Source organism: Heterodontus francisci, chromosome 3, assembly GCF_036365525.1.
Source record: "Heterodontus francisci isolate sHetFra1 chromosome 3, sHetFra1.hap1, whole genome shotgun sequence".
Classification (NCBI taxonomy): Eukaryota; Metazoa; Chordata; class Chondrichthyes; order Heterodontiformes; family Heterodontidae; genus Heterodontus; species Heterodontus francisci.
In genome coordinates this window covers 31,457,017-31,474,312 of record NC_090373.1, presented here as the reverse complement: position 1 = coordinate 31,474,312, position 17,296 = coordinate 31,457,017, and the positions used below count along the sequence as shown (strand labels likewise).

The following is a 17,296-nucleotide window of genomic DNA, read 5'->3' as shown; positions in this document are numbered from 1 at the left end:
GGTGCAGCCTCACCAGTACCTTATACAGCTGCAACATAACCTCTCTGCTTTTAAACTCAATCCCTTTAGCAATGAAGGACAAAATTCCATTTGCCTTCCTAATTACTTGCTGTACCTGCAGACCAACCTTCTGCGATTCATGCACAAGGACACCCAGGTCCCTCTGCATAGCAGCATGCTGCAACTTTTTACCATTCAAGTAATAATCCTTTTTACTGTTACTCCTACCGAAATGAATGACTTCACATTTATTAACATTGTATTCCATCTGCCAGACCTTTGCCCACTCACTCAATGTATCTATGTTCCTCTGCAAAGTTTCACAGTCATCTGCACACTTTGCTCTGCCACTCATCTTAGTGTCATCTGCAAACTTTGACACCCTACAAGTGGTCCCCAACTCCAAATCATCTATATAAATTGTAAATAATTGCGGACCCAACACCGATCCCTGAGGCACACCACTGGTGACTGATTGCCAACCAGAATAGCACTCATTTATCCCCACTCTCTGCTTCCTGTTAGTCAACCAATCCTCTATCCATGCTAATACTTTACCCCTAACGCCATGCATCCTTATTTTATACAGCAGCCTCTTGTGCGGCACCTTGTCGAAAGCTTTTTGGAAATCTAGGTACACCACATCCACTGGGTCCCCATTGTCCACCTTGCTCGTAATGTCATCATAGAATTCCAAAAGATTTGTCAAGCATGACCTGCCCTTCATGAACCCATGCTGCGTCTGCCCAACGGGACAATTTCTATCGAGATGCCCTGCTATTTCTTCCTTGATAATAGACTCAAGCATCTTCCCCACTACAGAGGTTAAGCTAACTGGTCTATAATTCCCCATCCTTTGTCTACCTCCCTTTTTAAACAGTGGCGTCACATCTGCTGTTTTCCAATCTGCTGGGACTACCCCAGAGTCCAGTGACTTTTGGAAAATTATCGCCAGTGCACCTGCTATCTCTCCCGCCATCTCTTTTAGTACCCTAAGATGCATTCCATCAGGGCCAGGAGACGTATCAATCCTTAGCTCCATTAGCTTGCACAACACTACCTCTTCCGTAATAATGATTGTTTCCAGGTCCTCACCTACATTCGTCTCTTTGTCAATTACTGGCATGTTATTAATGTCCTCCACTGTGAAGACGATACAAAATACCTGTTCAATGCCTCGGCCATTTCATCATATCCCATAACTAATTTCCCCTTCTCATCCTCTAAAGGACCAATGTTTACTTTAGCCACTCTTTTTCGTTTTATATATTTATAGAAACTTTTGCTATCAGTCTTTATATTCTGTGCTAGTTTTTTCTCATGTTCTATCTTACTTTTCTTTATAACCCTTTTTGTGGCTTTCTGTTGACCTTTAAAGTTTTCCCAATCTTCTAGTTTCATGCTTTATTTGGCCACTTTGTATGCCTTCTCTTTCAATTTGATAGCCTCCCTTATTTCCTTAGACACCCATGGCAGATTACCCCTTTTCTTCCAGTCCTTCCTTTTCACTGGAATATACTTTTGCTGAGCACTTTGAAAAATTGCTTTGAAAGTCCTCCACTGCTCGTCAACTGTCCCACCATAAAATCTTTGTTTCCAGTCTACTCTAGCCAAGTCCTCCCTCATTCTATTGTAGTCCCCCTTGTTCAAGCGCAGGACCCTGGTATTGGATTTTATCTTCACACTCTCCATCTGTATTCTAAATTCAACCATACTGTGATCACTCCTTCCAAGAGGATCCCTAACTATGAGGTCATTAATTATTCCTGTCTCATTACACAGGACTAGATCTAGGATAGCTTGCTCCCTCGTCGCTTCCATTACATACTGTTCAAGAAAACTATCACGGATACACTCAACGAACTCCTCCTCAAGGCTACCCTGACTGAGCTGGTTCGATCAATCCACATGTAGATTAAAATCCCCCATGATAATTGCCGTACCATTTTTACAGGCATTAGTTATTTCTTTGTTTATTGCCCGCCCCAATGTGATATTATTTGGTGGCCTATAGACTACGCCTATCAATGACTTTTTCTTCTTAGAGTTTCTAATTTCCACCCAAATGGATTCAACCTCATTCTCCATAGAACCTGTATCATCTCTCAGCACCGCCCTGATGTCGTCCTTGAATATCAGAGCTACCTTCCTGTCTGTCCTTCCGAATAGTCTGGTACCCCTGGATATTTAACTCCCAGTCGTGACCAACCTGTAACTATGACTCCGTAATGGCTACCAAATCATATTCATTCGCGATGATTTGTGCCGTTAACTCATCAACCTTATTACGAATGCTACGAGCATTCAGGTAAAGTGCCTTTATGCTAGCTTTCTTACCCTCATGATTTCCAACATCTCTAATAACTCCTGAGTTATCCTTCCTTTCTGATTCTTTCATAGTCCTGTTTTCGATCGCATTCACATACATGTTGATCATTAGTTCTGCAGGGTAGCTCAGGATGACGTGTGCATAGAATGTGAAAAGATGAATGTAGCTGGAGCTTTTCCAGTAGTTGAGTGAGGCATCGCTGTGTAATTATGAACAAAGCAATAGAGCTCTTGCTTCCACAACTTGCTCTCAGCTGTAGCTGTACGTACTTTTTTCAGGGTATGCATAAATCTGTCCACATCTCCATTAGCTCTTGGCCAACGGGGTATGATTTTTCAATGAGTGAACCCTAGGTAGTTCGCAAATTTACTGAACTCAACGCTGTTGGGGGGGTGGGGTGGGGTCCATTGTCACCTCTTTCTGTTTGAGGGATTCCTAACAAGGCAGAGATCTGGTCAAGTTTTGGGATAACTGCTTTCATTGAAATTGACAAACTAATTCCACGATTAGGAATCTGCTGTAGTTGTCAGTGGCAACAAGCAGGTGTTCACCTCTGGGAAAATCTGCAAAGTCAGCACTGACTTCAATCCATGGTCCTAGAGATAGTTTGGACATTTGGACTTGAGAGGATCATGAAGATTTGACATTTGACCTGGCAAGCGCTGATTGATTTTGTGCTCTCCCAATTGCTGGGAACCATACCTTTTCCCTATGGAGTTGTTTGGTTTTGACAATTCTCTGGTGTCCTTCATGTGCTATTTAGACAACACATTCCCTTAATGAATGTGGAATGACAATACAGTTGTTGCGTAATATAAGACCAGATGTGGTTGTAACGGTGAGCTCATTTTGAACATTGTGAAGACCTTGTAGTGTGTGAGCGATTTTCATTTGTAGGCGCGCTCTCGATCATGTCTTTCCAGTTTTGTGACTCTATAGTCTTCATACATAATTGTAAAGCCACATCTTGTTTTGTTGCTGCCTTGATATCAGCTAGTTTTAGCGATTTTGACACCGCATTTATGCTAACGTGGTTAAAATGTTGTTCAGCAACCTGGTCCTCATGATTAGCAGGACTGACTGTCGGCAGCAGATGTCGCAAAAGGTAGTCCACTGGGTTGACCTTACCTGGCTGATACTCAACACGGAACTCGTACTCTTGTAGTTTGAGTATCCAACGTTCTATTCGAATGGGTGGTTTTCAATGTGGATTGTTGAACAAGCTCACTAATGGTTTATGATCGGTTATTACTTTAAACTCGCTTCCATGTAGATGAAAGTGTAAGATACCCTATGTGAGAGTGCTTCTCTATCTGTTTGAGAATAACATTGCTCTACGGGCGTTAGCAATCATCGCAATGATTGATGGGTTACCTGTCTTGTCTTTCTGTATGAGAACTGCACAAAAGCCAATTGGGCTTGCATCCACAAGTAGCTGGGTGGTTTTCTTAGGGTCGAAATAGGCATTTACAACTTGCTGACAAACGTCATTTGATCTGGTGTACTGCCTGTTTGTATGATTTAGTCCATTCCCAATGGTGGTCTCTTTTGTTGATCGCGCAGGGGGGCAGATAGCATAGCAAGGTCAGGAGTGAAACGACTACAGTATGTGATGAGTCCAAGCAGACTCTGGATTTCTTGCACATTTATAGGATCAGCAGCATTTGCAATGGCTTCAGCTTTCCATGGATCAGGTGATACTCCTTCACTGCTGAACACATGACCCAAGAATTGAATTCTGCTTTCATTAAACAAGCACTTGTCTTTGTTCAGGGTGGGGTTACATTTTCTGAGACATTGTAGGCATGCCACGAGTTCCCTTTCAGTGTGACCGTAGATGAGAATGTTGTCACTGATGTTCAGCGTGCCTTCAAGTCTTTGAAGTGCAGATTGAATCAATGCTGAAATACCTCAGCTGCAGAATTGACTCCAAAATTGAGCCTCTTGTATCGAAAAAGTCCTATGTGAATAGAGGATACAATAAGTTATCTCGATTCTTCTGTAAGCTCGATTTGATGGGACCCTGCATTGAAAGTCAAGTTTAGCAAAGTGTTTAGCGCCATTCACTTTCGATATGATATCATCGATTGTTGGTGTCAAGTGTCTTTCTCGTTTTATGGCTTGGTTTGGTGATCGCTTATCAATGCAGATTCTAATCTGGTTCTCACTCTTGGGTTTCTTGACTTGTATGGGTGAGACGCAAGGGGTAGACTAACCCCCAATTTTCTCAGTAATGCCAAGGTCAAGTAGGCGTTAAAGTTTCTTTTCTGTCTGCTTCCTGATGTGAAATGGTATTCGTCGCTGTTGATTCACGACCGGGGTCACATTGCGGTCTACATGCAGCTTACATGTAATATCTTTCAGTTTGCCGATACCAGTGAAGCTGTCAGCATACAGTTGGAGAATGATTTTGTTATGCGTAGGAATCGCGTATGTAATTGCTATTATGTGCAAATCTGTTGCTGTGTGAAAACTGATAAATGTGTCACATTCTCCAGATATGACGTAGAATAGAGCATTCATTCTAGTGTCTTTGAATGAGACTGGTGTTTCAAAAGTCCTGAGAATTTTCAGTGGTTTGTCACTGTTGTAAGGGAAAATTTTCGTATTCCCTGGTTTGTAGAGAATGAGGCAATCATGAAGTTTGTTGAATGTTTTGTCTCCTATGACATTGACAGATGCTGCTCCATCTGTGAGAGCAGCCAGTGGTCATTGTCACACGTGGCTGTTTGCTGTGTCTGAGAGAGAGAGGACAAAAGAACGTTCAGGGTCATCCGCCTCTATTTTGGCTACATTTTCTTTCCCTTTTGCTGTGATACATACACATGGCACACTTTTGTTGGTATTGGTCTTAGTTGATATTGCTGATGAGCGACAAACACGAACAAAGTGGTTGGGTTTTCCACAAGCTTTACACTGTTTATCAATAGCAGAACACTATGTCTGGTGTGGATAAGCATTGTCCATTCATTGGACAAGTCGCAGCACTGTTTGTGAGACGGATGTTGTGCTTTGGAGGTAGTTTCCTGGCATGTGAGCGATGAACATGGTCGCAGGAGTTGAAATTGGACTATGATAGCTACTGTTAGCAGCCTCAACTTCAGTAGATCTGAATTCTGACAGCGACATTGATCTTGCTAACTCCAACAGCTCAGACAACTTTCTGGCTTTTTTGAGTGCTTTTCGGCATAGTTGACGAGAGCGCCAACTTTCAATTATTTGGAGCAGGACTTGAGCACCAAAATCAAGGCTGACACTTCAGTACAGTACTGAGGGAGAGTTGCACTGACGGAGATGCTGTCTTTTGGATGAGATGTTAAACTGAGGCCCCATCTGCCTGCTTGGGTGGATGTAAAAGATCCCATGGCACTATTTCAAAGAAGAGCAGGAAGCTATCCCCAGTGTTCTGGCCAGTATTTATCCCTCAACCAACATCACAAAATGAATTATCTGGTCATTATCACATTGCTGTTTTTGGGACCTTGCTGTGCGAGCATTGACTGCCTCATTTCCTACATTACAACAGTGACTACATTTCAAAAGTATTTCATTGGCTGTAAAGTGCTTTTGAAATATCGGGTGGTCCTGAAAAGCGCTATATAAATGCAAGTCTTCTGTTTGTTTTAATTGTACCAGCATGAACGTTGTGACTCTGCAGGTGAGCTATCATGCAAGGTACAATAGAGATCAGTTGCAATGTCAAGTTTAAACAGGGAGTGGAGCCCAATCTCGTTCATTTTGTTGGGTGAATAGGGTACTCTGTGCCTGTGAACTTTGCTGCAGAAGTATTGGGCTAGAAAATGAGGAGCATGTTCCAGATCCCAGGCCAGACTGGGAAGTTTATTAGCTTGCAGTTATTGGTCAAATAGAGGTTGCATTTCCTAAATGTATCTATAAATATCCCTTTGTATGTACTCTGTGTACATAATACTTGGTGAAATGTATCTGCTAATGAATTTCCTGAGTCTTTGAAGCAGATCGAGTGCTTTCATTACTATTAATGCAATTCGTAGTTCCTGCTAAAGTGGTAAGTCTGCATTGTTGTTAGTGTCCTGAAAGATGGTCTGTAAGTGAAGTTTACTACATTAAACCCTGAGAATTCTGGATTTATGCCATTTGGCCAAGTTTCTATGGTGGGATGTGAAAGGACACTTGTTAGTTTTTAATAGCAGTGGTGCACTGATGCAAACTTTTTATGTGATGAGCATAATATGGGACAGTTCCCTGCAGAGCTAGTTTACAGAGAAGGAATACAACCCTATTACAGAATAGATTCACATTAACTTAGCACACAGATACATATTATTGATCTTCAGTTGTTACCTGTATGGTGAAGCATGAAGATATCTTTGAAAATTTGACAGCAAAAAGAAAAATGGTTCTGGACATTTATGAGTAAAATATTGATGTTATTTGAAGAATTTATTCATTCATGGGATGTAGGCGTCACTGGCCAGGTCAGCATTTATTGTCCATCCCTAATTGCCCTTGAGAAGGTGGTGGTGAGCTGCCTTCTTGAACCGCTGCAGTCCATTTGGGGTAGGTACACCCACAGTGCTGTCAAGAAGGGAGTTCCAGGATTTTGACCCAGTGACAGTGAAGGAATGGTGATATAGTTCTAAGTCAGGATGGTGTGTGGCTTGGAGGGGAAGTTGCAGGTGGTGATGTTCCCATGCATTTGCTGCCCTTGTCCTTCTAGTTGGTAGAGGTCGCGGGTTTGGAAGGTGCTGTCTAAGGAGCTTTGGTGCGTTGCTGCAGTGCATCTTATAGATGGTACACACTGCTGCTACTGTGTGTCGGTGGTGGAGGGAGTGAAAGTTTGTAGATGGGGTGCCAATCAAGCGGGTTGCATTGTCCTGGATGGTGTCGAGCTTCTTGAGTGTTGTTGGAGCTGCACCCATCCAGGCAAGTGGAGAGTATTCCAAGACACTCCTGACTTGTGCCTTGTAGATGGTGGACAGGCTTTGGGGAGTCAGGAGATGATTGACCTCCAACAACCACAACCATCTTCATTTGTGCTAGGTATGACTCCAGCCAGCGGAGTGTTTTCCCCCTGATTCCCATTGACCTCAGTTTTGCTAGGGCTCCTTGATGCCATACTCGGTCAAATGCTGCCTTGATGTCAGGAGCAGTCACTCTCACTTCACCTCTGGAGTTCAGCTCTTTTATCCATGTTTGAACCAAGGCTGTAATGAGGTCAGGAGCTGAGTGGCCCTGGCGGACCCAAACTGAGTGTAACTGAGCAGGTCATTGCTAAGCAAGTGCTGCTTGATGGCACTGTTGATGACACCTTCCATCACTTTACTGATGATTTGAGAATAGGCTGATGGGGCGGTAATTGGCCAGGTTGGACTTGTCCTGCGTTTTGTGTACAGGAAATACTTGGGCAATATTCCACAATGCAGGGTAGATGCCAGTGTCGTAGCTGTACTGGAACAGCTTGGCTCGGGGCGCGGCAAGTTCTGGAGTACACGTCTTCAGTACTATTGCCGGAATATTGTCAGGGCCTTCAGTCATTTCTTGATATCACGCGGAGTGAATTGAATTAGCTGAAGTCTGGCATCTGTGATGCTGGGGACTTCAGGAGGAGGCCGAGATGGATCATCAACTTGGCACTTCTGGCTGAAGATTGTTGCCGATGCTTCAGATTGAGGATGGGGATATTTGTGGAGCCACTTCCTCCAGTTAGTTGTTTAATTGTCCACCACCATTCACGGCTGGATGTGGCAGGACTGCAGAGCTTAGATCTGATCCGTTGGTTATGGGATCGCTTAGCTCTGTCTATCGCATGCTGCTTACCTAGTTTTGCATGCAGATAGTCCTGTGTTGTAGCTTCATCAGGTTGACACCTCACTTTGAAGTATGCCTGTTGCTGCTCCTGACGTGCCCTTCTGCACTCTTCATTGAAGCAGGGTTGGTCTCCTGGCTTGATGGTAATGGTAGTGGGGGATATGCTGGGCCATGAGGTTACAGATTGTGGTTGAGTACAATTCTGCTGCTGGTGATGGCCCACAGCGCCTCATGGATGCCCAGTTTTGCATTGCTAGATCTGTTCAAAATCTGTCCCATTTAGCATGGTGGTAGTGCCACACAACACGAAGGAGGGTATCCTTAATGTGAAGGCGGGACTTCGTCTCCACAACAACTGTCACTCCTACCAATACTGTCATGGACAGATGCATCTGCGGCAGGCAGATTGGTGAGGACGAGGTCAAGTATGTTTTCTCCTCTTGTTGGTTCCCTCACCTGCCGCATACCCAGACTAGCAGATATATGCTTTAGGACTCGGCCAGCTTGCTCAGTAGTGGTGCTACCGAGCCACTCTTGGTGATGGACATTGAAGTCCCCCACCCAGAGTACATTCTGTGCCCTTGCCACCCTCAATGCTTCCTCCAAGTGCTGTTCAACATGGAGGAGTACTGACTCATCAGCTGAGAGAGGGCAGTAGGTGGTAATCAGCAAGTGGTTTCCTTGCCCATGTTTGACCTGATGCCATGAGACTTCGTGGGGTCCAGAGTCAACGTTGAGGACTCCCAGGGCAACTCCCTCCCTACTGTATACCACTGTGCCACCACCTCTGGTGGGTCTGTCCTGCCAGTGGGACAGGACATATTCAGGGATGGTGATGGTAGTGTCTGGGACCTTGTCTGTCTGGTATGATTCCGTGAGTGTGGATATGTCAGGCTGTTGCTTGACTAGTCTGTGGGACAGCTCTCCCAACTTTGGCACAAGCCCCCATATATTAGTAAGGAGGACTTTGCAGGGTCGACAGGGCTGGGTTTGCCGTTGTCGTTTCCGGTGCCTAGGTCAATGCTGTATGGTCCGTCCAGTTTCATTCCTTTTTATTGACTTCGTAGCAGTTAGATACAACTGAGTGGCTTGCTAAGCCATTTCAGAGGGCATGTAAGACTCAACCACATTGCTGTGGGTCTGGAGTCACATGTAGGCCATACCAGGTTAAGGACAGCAGATTTCCTTCCCTAAAGGACATTAGTAAAGAATAACAATGCCAGTCTAATGGGAACACACATGTTTTTCAAGAAAATAGAATTAAGTTAGAGCAAACTCATTTTGTTCATCTTTGTGTCAAAGAGAAGCTTAAAGTAGCATCATTGTATTTTCATTAAATATATTTTTGGTGCTGTATATTGACCCCATGAGGCAATCCCAGGAGATGGTTTGCACAGTGTCAGATTGAAAGGCTTTCACCATCCCTGGTGTCAAGCCGTGGCTCAGTTGGTAATATTCTCACCTCAGATGCAGAAGATTGTGGGTTCAAGTACAACTCCAGCGTCTAGAGCACAAAATCTAGGTTGACATTCTAATGTAATACTGAGGGAGTGCTGCACTGCCAGAGGTATCGACTTTTGGATGAGTCATGGCCCTGTCTGCCTTCTCAGGTGGACATAAAAAGATCCTATGACACTATTGAAAGAAGAGCAGCGGCATTCTCTCTGGTGTCCTGATCAATATTTATTCCTCAACCAACATCACTATAAAAGATCTGACCATCATCACATTGCTCATTGTGGGACCTTACTGTGTGCAAATTGACTTCTACATTTCCTGAATTAAAACAGTGACTACACTTCAAAAAAAAAAAGTTTTTAATTAGCTGTAAAGTGCTTTGGAAAGTTCTGAGATTGTGAAAGGTACTATAATAAACCTCCTGCTATTTACCTCCTCTCTCCTCACCATCCAAGGCCCCAAACACTCCTTCCAGGTGAAGCAGCGATTTACTCGTACATCCTTCAATTTAGTATACTGTATTTGCTGCTCACAATGCGGCCGCCTCTACTTTGGGGAGACCAAACGTAGGTTGGGTGACTGCTTTGCGGAACATCTCCGCTCAGTCTGAAAGCATGACCCCGAGCTTCCGGTTGCTTGCCATTCCAACACAGCCCCTTGCTCTCATGCCCACCTTTCTGCCCTTGGTCTGCTGCAGTGTTCAAGTGAACATCCATGCAAGCTCAAGGAGCAGCACTGCATCTTTCAATTAGGCACTCTAGACCCTTGCGGACTCGATATTGAGTTCAACAATTTCAGATTATGACTGAACTTTTTTATATATTCTATTTTATTTTATTTTTTAACCATGTGCCTGTTGTTCATGTTTGTGTTTCTGGACAGAGCTGCTCATTACTCTGCCATTAACACTCTCTCTGAACTAATGCTTTGTCTTTCACCACAAGCATTAACACTCTCTTTGCTTTTTTCCCATGACATCTTTGTTATTTAATCTCTCTGCCCTATCACACACCTCCCCCGCCCCCCCCCCCCCCCCCCCCCACCTTCACTTGCTTAAAACCTAATTCTTTTCTAACCTTTGCTAGTTCTGATGAAGGATCACAGATCTGAAATGTTAATTCTGCTTCTCTCTCCACAGATGCTACTTGATCTGCTGAGTATTTCCAGCACTTTCTGTTTTTACTATATCTTTTCCTGTGGACAAGTATGTAACGTTGACTACAAGGACCGTCAACAAGAGGAACTTAAACTAAAATGAAAATATAAAAATTTGATTCTTAATTTGAATATCTGCCCCATGGGCACCACCAGTTTTGTTTATTTGAGAAAACTACTTGAATATAAATCATACCATGGACAGAAAGTAGCTGCAAAGTTCCAATGAGGCTTCACCTGTCGAGAGTTATAAACTGTTTGTTTAAGGCTTGTTTGTTCAGTAACTCATACATTCGCACTCTTTGTATTTCTTTTGTCTGCCTCTCCCATACCCCACCTTTTCCACAGAGCATCAGAACTACTTTGGAACTGACGAAAGCCTGGGACCTGTGGCTGTCAGCATCCGGAGGGAGAAGCTAGATGAATCAAAGGAGAAAGATGGGCTGCAGTACAACTACCGTATAGCTTTCCGGACCAGCGAGGTGAGATTCTGTTTCTGCTGCCATATATGCTTCATTTTTAAAAAAGGCTTACTACACATTGGCTGTGAAATGTTTTAAAATTGGGTCTAAACTCAGAATTGAGATTGCAGCTTGGGCATGACTCCTGTACATTAATTACCCTTCCTTGTATATTCAGCCTTTACGTACAATTGGGTTTTGCCATTGTCCTAGCTAGGTGGAGGGATTTCACCTTCTCTGAAAAGATTGGTGCTCGTGCTGGTTATTCAGTACTGAGCTTCCTGCGTTCTATTGGTGATGAGGCCTCATTCTAAAAGTGCACCCAGTTTTTTGTCACCCAAGAGCCAGCAGCAATTTTGATTGTTTTGATTTACAGTAGAAAAATATATTTTTTAACCAGTTTTAATATTTTTCAGTGCTGAAAAAATGTAGCTTTTCATAAATTGTTCATGCAGCCCTGAAATCTTTTCAAAAGTCAGCTTGATGGTTCTTTTGAGTTTTCAGTTGAAGCTCTTTTAAATAGTTACTTTATTATAAGAGTTATTTTATTATCATGATTGATTTGGCCAATTGGGTTACACTTTCTACACATTGGTGATGATGTGGGGGCGGTGGAGGGGAAAGCGGGTGGTGATGTCTAGTTTGCTTTTGGCTCATGAATGTTTACTTCTAACTGGCTGCGGTTGACTTTCCTCTGATCTCTAATCTATGCCAGTTTCCAGATTGGTGTTGAATGCCCTTCCCAGTTGGCTGATATGTCATAGGACATTGTAAGACTTTCAGAAGTGGAAGCTCACTCCAAACTTGACAGAAGACTCATTCTGGCCATCTTAATTTGCAACAAACCTACTCTGATAATTGTCCAAGGTTCAGTGTTCCAGTTTTAAAGGACCCCTCTAGTTTCAGTTCTTCCAGAAAGTATGGCCAGGTGACAGAGAAACTCTGCCAGCACAAGTTTGAAATATGCTCAGTCCTGACCATCCCATCACCAGGTCTGATGGTGAGAAAAGCATGCAAATCTTCAGCCAATGTACAAATTATGTACTAAATCTTCAGAGCGGTGAGGTGAGAGTGATTGCCTTTGATGTCAAGGCAGCATTTGACCGAGTGTAGCATCAAGGAGCCCTAGCCAAATTGAAGTCAATGCGAATTGCGGGGGAAACGCTCCACTGGTTGAAGTCATACCAAGCACAAAGGAAGCTGGTTATGCTTGTTGGAGGCCAATCAATCATCCCAGCCCCAGGAGATTGCTGCAGAAAGTCTTTGAGGGTAGTGTCCTAGGCAGCTTCATCAATGACCTTCCCTTCCCTCCATTATAAGTTCAGAATTGGGGACCTTCACTGATGATTGTATGATGTTCAGTACTGTTCGCAACTCCTCAGATACTGAAGCAGTCTGTGTCCACATGCAGCAAGACCTGGATAACATTCAGGCTTGGGCTGATGAGTGGCAAGTAACATTCACGCCACACGAGTACCAGGCAATGACGGTCTCCAACGAGAGAGAATCTAACCATCTCCCCTTAACATTCAATGGCATTAACATTGCTGAATCCCCCACTATCAACATCCTGGCAGTTACCATTGACCAGAAACTGAACTGGAGCAGCCACATAAATACTGTGGCTACAACAGCAGGTCAGAGGTTGGGAATTCTGCAGTGGGTAACCCACCTCCTGACTCCCCAAAGCCTGTCCACCATCTACAGGGCACAAGTCAGGAGTGTGATGGAATACTCACCACTTGTTTGAATGAGTGCAGCTCCAACAACACTCGGGAAGCTTGCCGACATCCAGGACAAAGTAGTCTGCTTAGTCAGCACCCCCATCTACCACCTTAAAAATTCACTCCCTGCACCACTGACACACAGTGACAGCAGTGTGTACCATCTACAAGATGCACTGCAGCAACACACCACGCCTCCTTCGCCAGCACCTTCCAAACCCACGACCTCTTCCACCTAGAAAGACAAGGCAGCATACACGTGGGAACACCACCACCTGAACGTTCCCCTGCAAGCCACATACCATCGTGACTTGGAAATATTTCGCTGTTCCTTCGCTATCGCTGGATCAAAATCCTGGAACTCCCTCCCTAACAACACTGGGTGTACCTGTACCAGGTGGACTGCCACCTTCTCAAGGGCAATTAGGGATGGACAACAAATGCTGGACTTGCCAGCGATGCCCAAATCTCATGAAGCAAATAGAAAAAAAAAGCCATGCCCAGTAAAATTGCTTGCTGCAGCTTCTTATAAATTGGAACTGACATCGATGCACAGCATGAGGTACTTGGTTTTGACTGACTAATCTTTTCACTGCCATAGTCTAACTTCTGCATTTTCTAGGAACTTGACCAGAATTCTAAATCGTTGCCCTAGTGAAGGTATGATGTGATCTGATTCTCTTTTTTCCCCCTCCCTTTACCCACACAAGCATATTATTTGAAGGAATTGAATTCTGTACTTTTTCCTCTTCCCTTGCGAACAGAGTAAAGAATGGCAGACTTACCTCTTATAGGAAACTGCATTGCAAATCAGAATCCTGTCTGGGTTTTAGCTTCAGTTCCTGTAGCTGAGAGTGCCACTATTCTAACTTTACATTATGTTATTTTCGTAGCATTGTAGCACAATTAGTATTCTGTACTAAACATGTCCTAAAGAAACCAGTTAATTTGACTTAGCAATACTTGTTCCTGTGATCAAAAGATTTTTAATTAACAAGAACATTTTCTGCATGAATAATGACAAAATTCCTATTCAGCAATAATCTGTCAGTCCCATAAATTAGTCCCTGGAGACAGGCAAAATAAGCTATTTTTTTCCTGCAGAGTTTCTCTAATCCCTGCCCCACATCTCCCACTCCCAGTGAATTTAGTTCTCATCAAAGTGCAGGTCAGGGCGCTGGTGCTCCACACACAGGCAGTCAGGTTTTACTCTGCAAAAGTAGTTTCTTGAAAGCTTCTGGTGCCCTCCACAACTAAGTCAGCTGGTGCTTTTTCCCTCATTACATATATGTATTTTAGTAAAATAACCAACCAAGCATTTAACTTGCTTTGTGTGCTATGTCATTGACATCAAAGACCACCGACACAGTTAGTCCTCCTAAGCCTCTGGCAAAGCAGGAATGACATTCTCAATGCGTGCATTAAGTCTGTAATACTGCTTTGAAGAAATATTTGAATATGCATTATATTTTTAACACTAAGTTGGTAGTGCTGCCACTGAGCTACATTGACATTACAATGTAAATAAAAAATGAGATTGAATTTTACTCACTGAATATCTAGCTGTCAGTTCGTTTGGTTAGCCTTTTGTGGTGGAGTCCATTTCCACCAGTTCGGTGCAACAACATGTTGCAATTTATTTCTGAACTTGTTTAATTAAATTCTATTTATGAACTTTGCCAATATGTATAGTTAGTGACCCAACATCTACTGTGGAACAAGATGGACAATCATGTTCCAGAGTTTGCAATTGAGTTGAATTCAAATCCAATTTTGGAAAGTGATGGTCATCAGCTTCTCTGTCTCTTAATTGCTGTGCTTGGCTGGTTGAGGATGCCAGTCATATATAGATCAAACTGATGTGTTCTTTAAGAGGAGGATGCCCTTTAGGGTCCAAATGTGACCAGCTGTCCTTGGTGCAAAAGACCAAAAGGCATATCCAGACTTTGTCATACAAATGTTCAGCATGTAGAGGTGCTTCCAAGGTATTTTGGAAGTTCCTTTGTACTGATTGTTCTGTAATTGCAGTGAAGAATGCTGAATCCAGTTGAAGAGGCAAAGGGGATAAAAAAGAAAATATTTGACCCAAAATTTTGTGATGCTGTGGGAGGGATGAGCATTCAGGGGAATCTTTCTTTCAGTTTATCAGAAGGATGCAGAGATAATAAACATAGAGCGTTAGTGTTTCTGCATTGGGCACAATTGATGATTCTAGCACCAAAAGTGCAGCAGTTTTGAAAAGTATTTTATTTCTCACTCGTTTCTGCTTGAGCTCATTTACATATTGCAGAATGCAAAATCTGCAATGGAGCAGTACAATCTAGCAGTGTTTCAAGAAGTTATTTTTAAAAAGTATATTTTGCTTTTTTAAAAAAATCCTTGATATGTTCAAGAGCATTTTCAATCATAGTGTCAGTCCACCACCTGTGAGTAACCTGAATTTGAATTCCTGAAGATGACTTATAAAAAAAAAAGCATACAAAACTATTTTGCAGTAAGATTGGGGTACAGTAGTCAGTTCCGTAGTAAATTTTAAAAAAAACATTCAAAATCTTTCAAAATGTGCCTATTCGTTTCTGTGTGCCCAAAAGTTCCAGCTTAATTTTTGGAGCTTCCTTGAAGGCTTACAAAGGAGTGCAGTTAGTGGAAACGCCCAATGGTGATTAATTCACCCTGGGGGCATGGCCAGTTATGGGCAGGACCTGCTTCTAGCACAAATGATTGTGAAAGTTCTATGCACTGAACACAATTTGTGCTTAAAATTCCATGATCCTGTGCATTGCTTACACCAATTTTGGTCAAATTGCACTGAAAAAAACCCAGTACATTTGAGGGGAAATTCCAGGCAAAAGTTTTTGCCATCAGGTGTATATTTCTATATGTTTAGAGGTGTCAGCTGATAATAGATTCTCAAGTGGAGTTTTTTTTATTCATTCGTGGGATGTGGTCATCACTGGCAAGACCAGCATTTATTGCCCAACCCTAATTGCCCTTGAGAAGGTGGTGGTGAGCTGCCTTCCTGAATTATTGCAGCCCCTGTGCTGTGGGTACACTCACAATGCTGTTAGGAAGGGAGTTCCAGGATTTTGACCCAGCGACAGTGAAGGAACGATGATATAGTTCCAAATCAGGATGGTGTGTGGCTTGGAGGGCAACTTGCAGGTGGTGGTGTTACCATGCATCTGCTGCCCTTGTTCTTCTAGGTGGTAGAGGTCATGGGTTTGGAAGGTGCTGTCGAAGGAGCCTTGGCGAGTGCATCTTGTATATGGTACACACTGCTGCTACTGTGCGTCAGTATTGGAGAGTACGAACGTTTAAGCTGGTGGATGTGGTACTGATCACCAAGCTACTTGTTCTGGATGGTGTTGAGCTTCTTGAGTGTTGTTGGAGCTTCACTCATCCGGGCAAGTGAAGAGTATTCATTACATTCTTTAAAATGGGTCTCAGTTGCTCAGATTCATGGTGAGAGAGCTTCTGATCTAATAAAATCTATTACTTGCATCCCTCGTTTATAATGAGGCCAATTGGAGCATTTTCTAATTATTGTCTGGTGTAGAGGCCCAATGGAGTTGGAAAGGTGAGAACACTGTTGAATAGAGATTTGTTTCCTGAATTCCTATTGCATTTTTTTATAATGTGCATTTAAGGACAAATCTTCAAAGATCCCGCTTTTACATCAAAAATAGAGACCTATACAATTCTGATAGCTTTTTGGGGTCTTTGGTTCTCTATATGCTGAACCCCTATTATGTGCTAATATAGATTGCATGAAGAATCATTCCATGCAAAGTAATAACCGTCACTATGCTTCCAAGTATATCCAGAGTAATCGTGTAATGATTTTGGATTTTTGTCTTTTTTAAATACTCAGACCAATTCAAATATATGAATATTGTGTTAGGTTATATTATTATGTTGCTATGCCTTATTGCTTCTGTATATTCCGTGCAAATAGTTTAGTCTACATGCATGGCAGCATGTTATTTTTCCGTCTTATGTGATAGGAGATCAAGATAGGCATCCTGTATATCCTCAAGTCAATGATTTACAGCTATTAGGGGTTAACTGTTAAACTCACCCATACATGGAAGAGAATAAGTTCTCAGATTTTGGTTCACAAAAGGCTCAGTCTGCTTATGGTCTAACTGTGAGGAAAATGTTGGGGAAGAGGTCTGAATAGAAACTGAGGCTATATTTTAGTCTGTGTTTGAGATGAACAGATTGCTGATTGAGATATTATTTCCATCTTATTCAAAGTGTAGTCACATTTTGGAGGTCAATTAAAGGCCACTTAAGGACCTCATCCTGCTGCTGGCATTTAACCAGCAATGCGGGGGGGGCTCTCCACCACATGTGGAGGCCACCCAGTAACACTAGGC

The 17,296-nt window shown here is 42.9% G+C and overlaps 1 protein-coding gene across 5 annotated transcripts in view; it reads left to right on the top strand.

The window, feature by feature from the left end:
• sipa1l2 (signal induced proliferation associated 1 like 2) overlaps positions 1–17,296 on the top strand; it is a 581,962-nt gene that overhangs the window by 202,680 nt on the left and 361,986 nt on the right. For all 5 annotated transcript variants that reach the window (XM_068020936.1, XM_068020919.1, XM_068020901.1 and 2 more), the window contains one exon: positions 11,081–11,214. In XM_068020936.1, the coding sequence (XP_067877037.1) occupies positions 11,081–11,214 (134 nt within the window). The remainder of the gene's footprint in view (positions 1–11,080; positions 11,215–17,296) is intronic.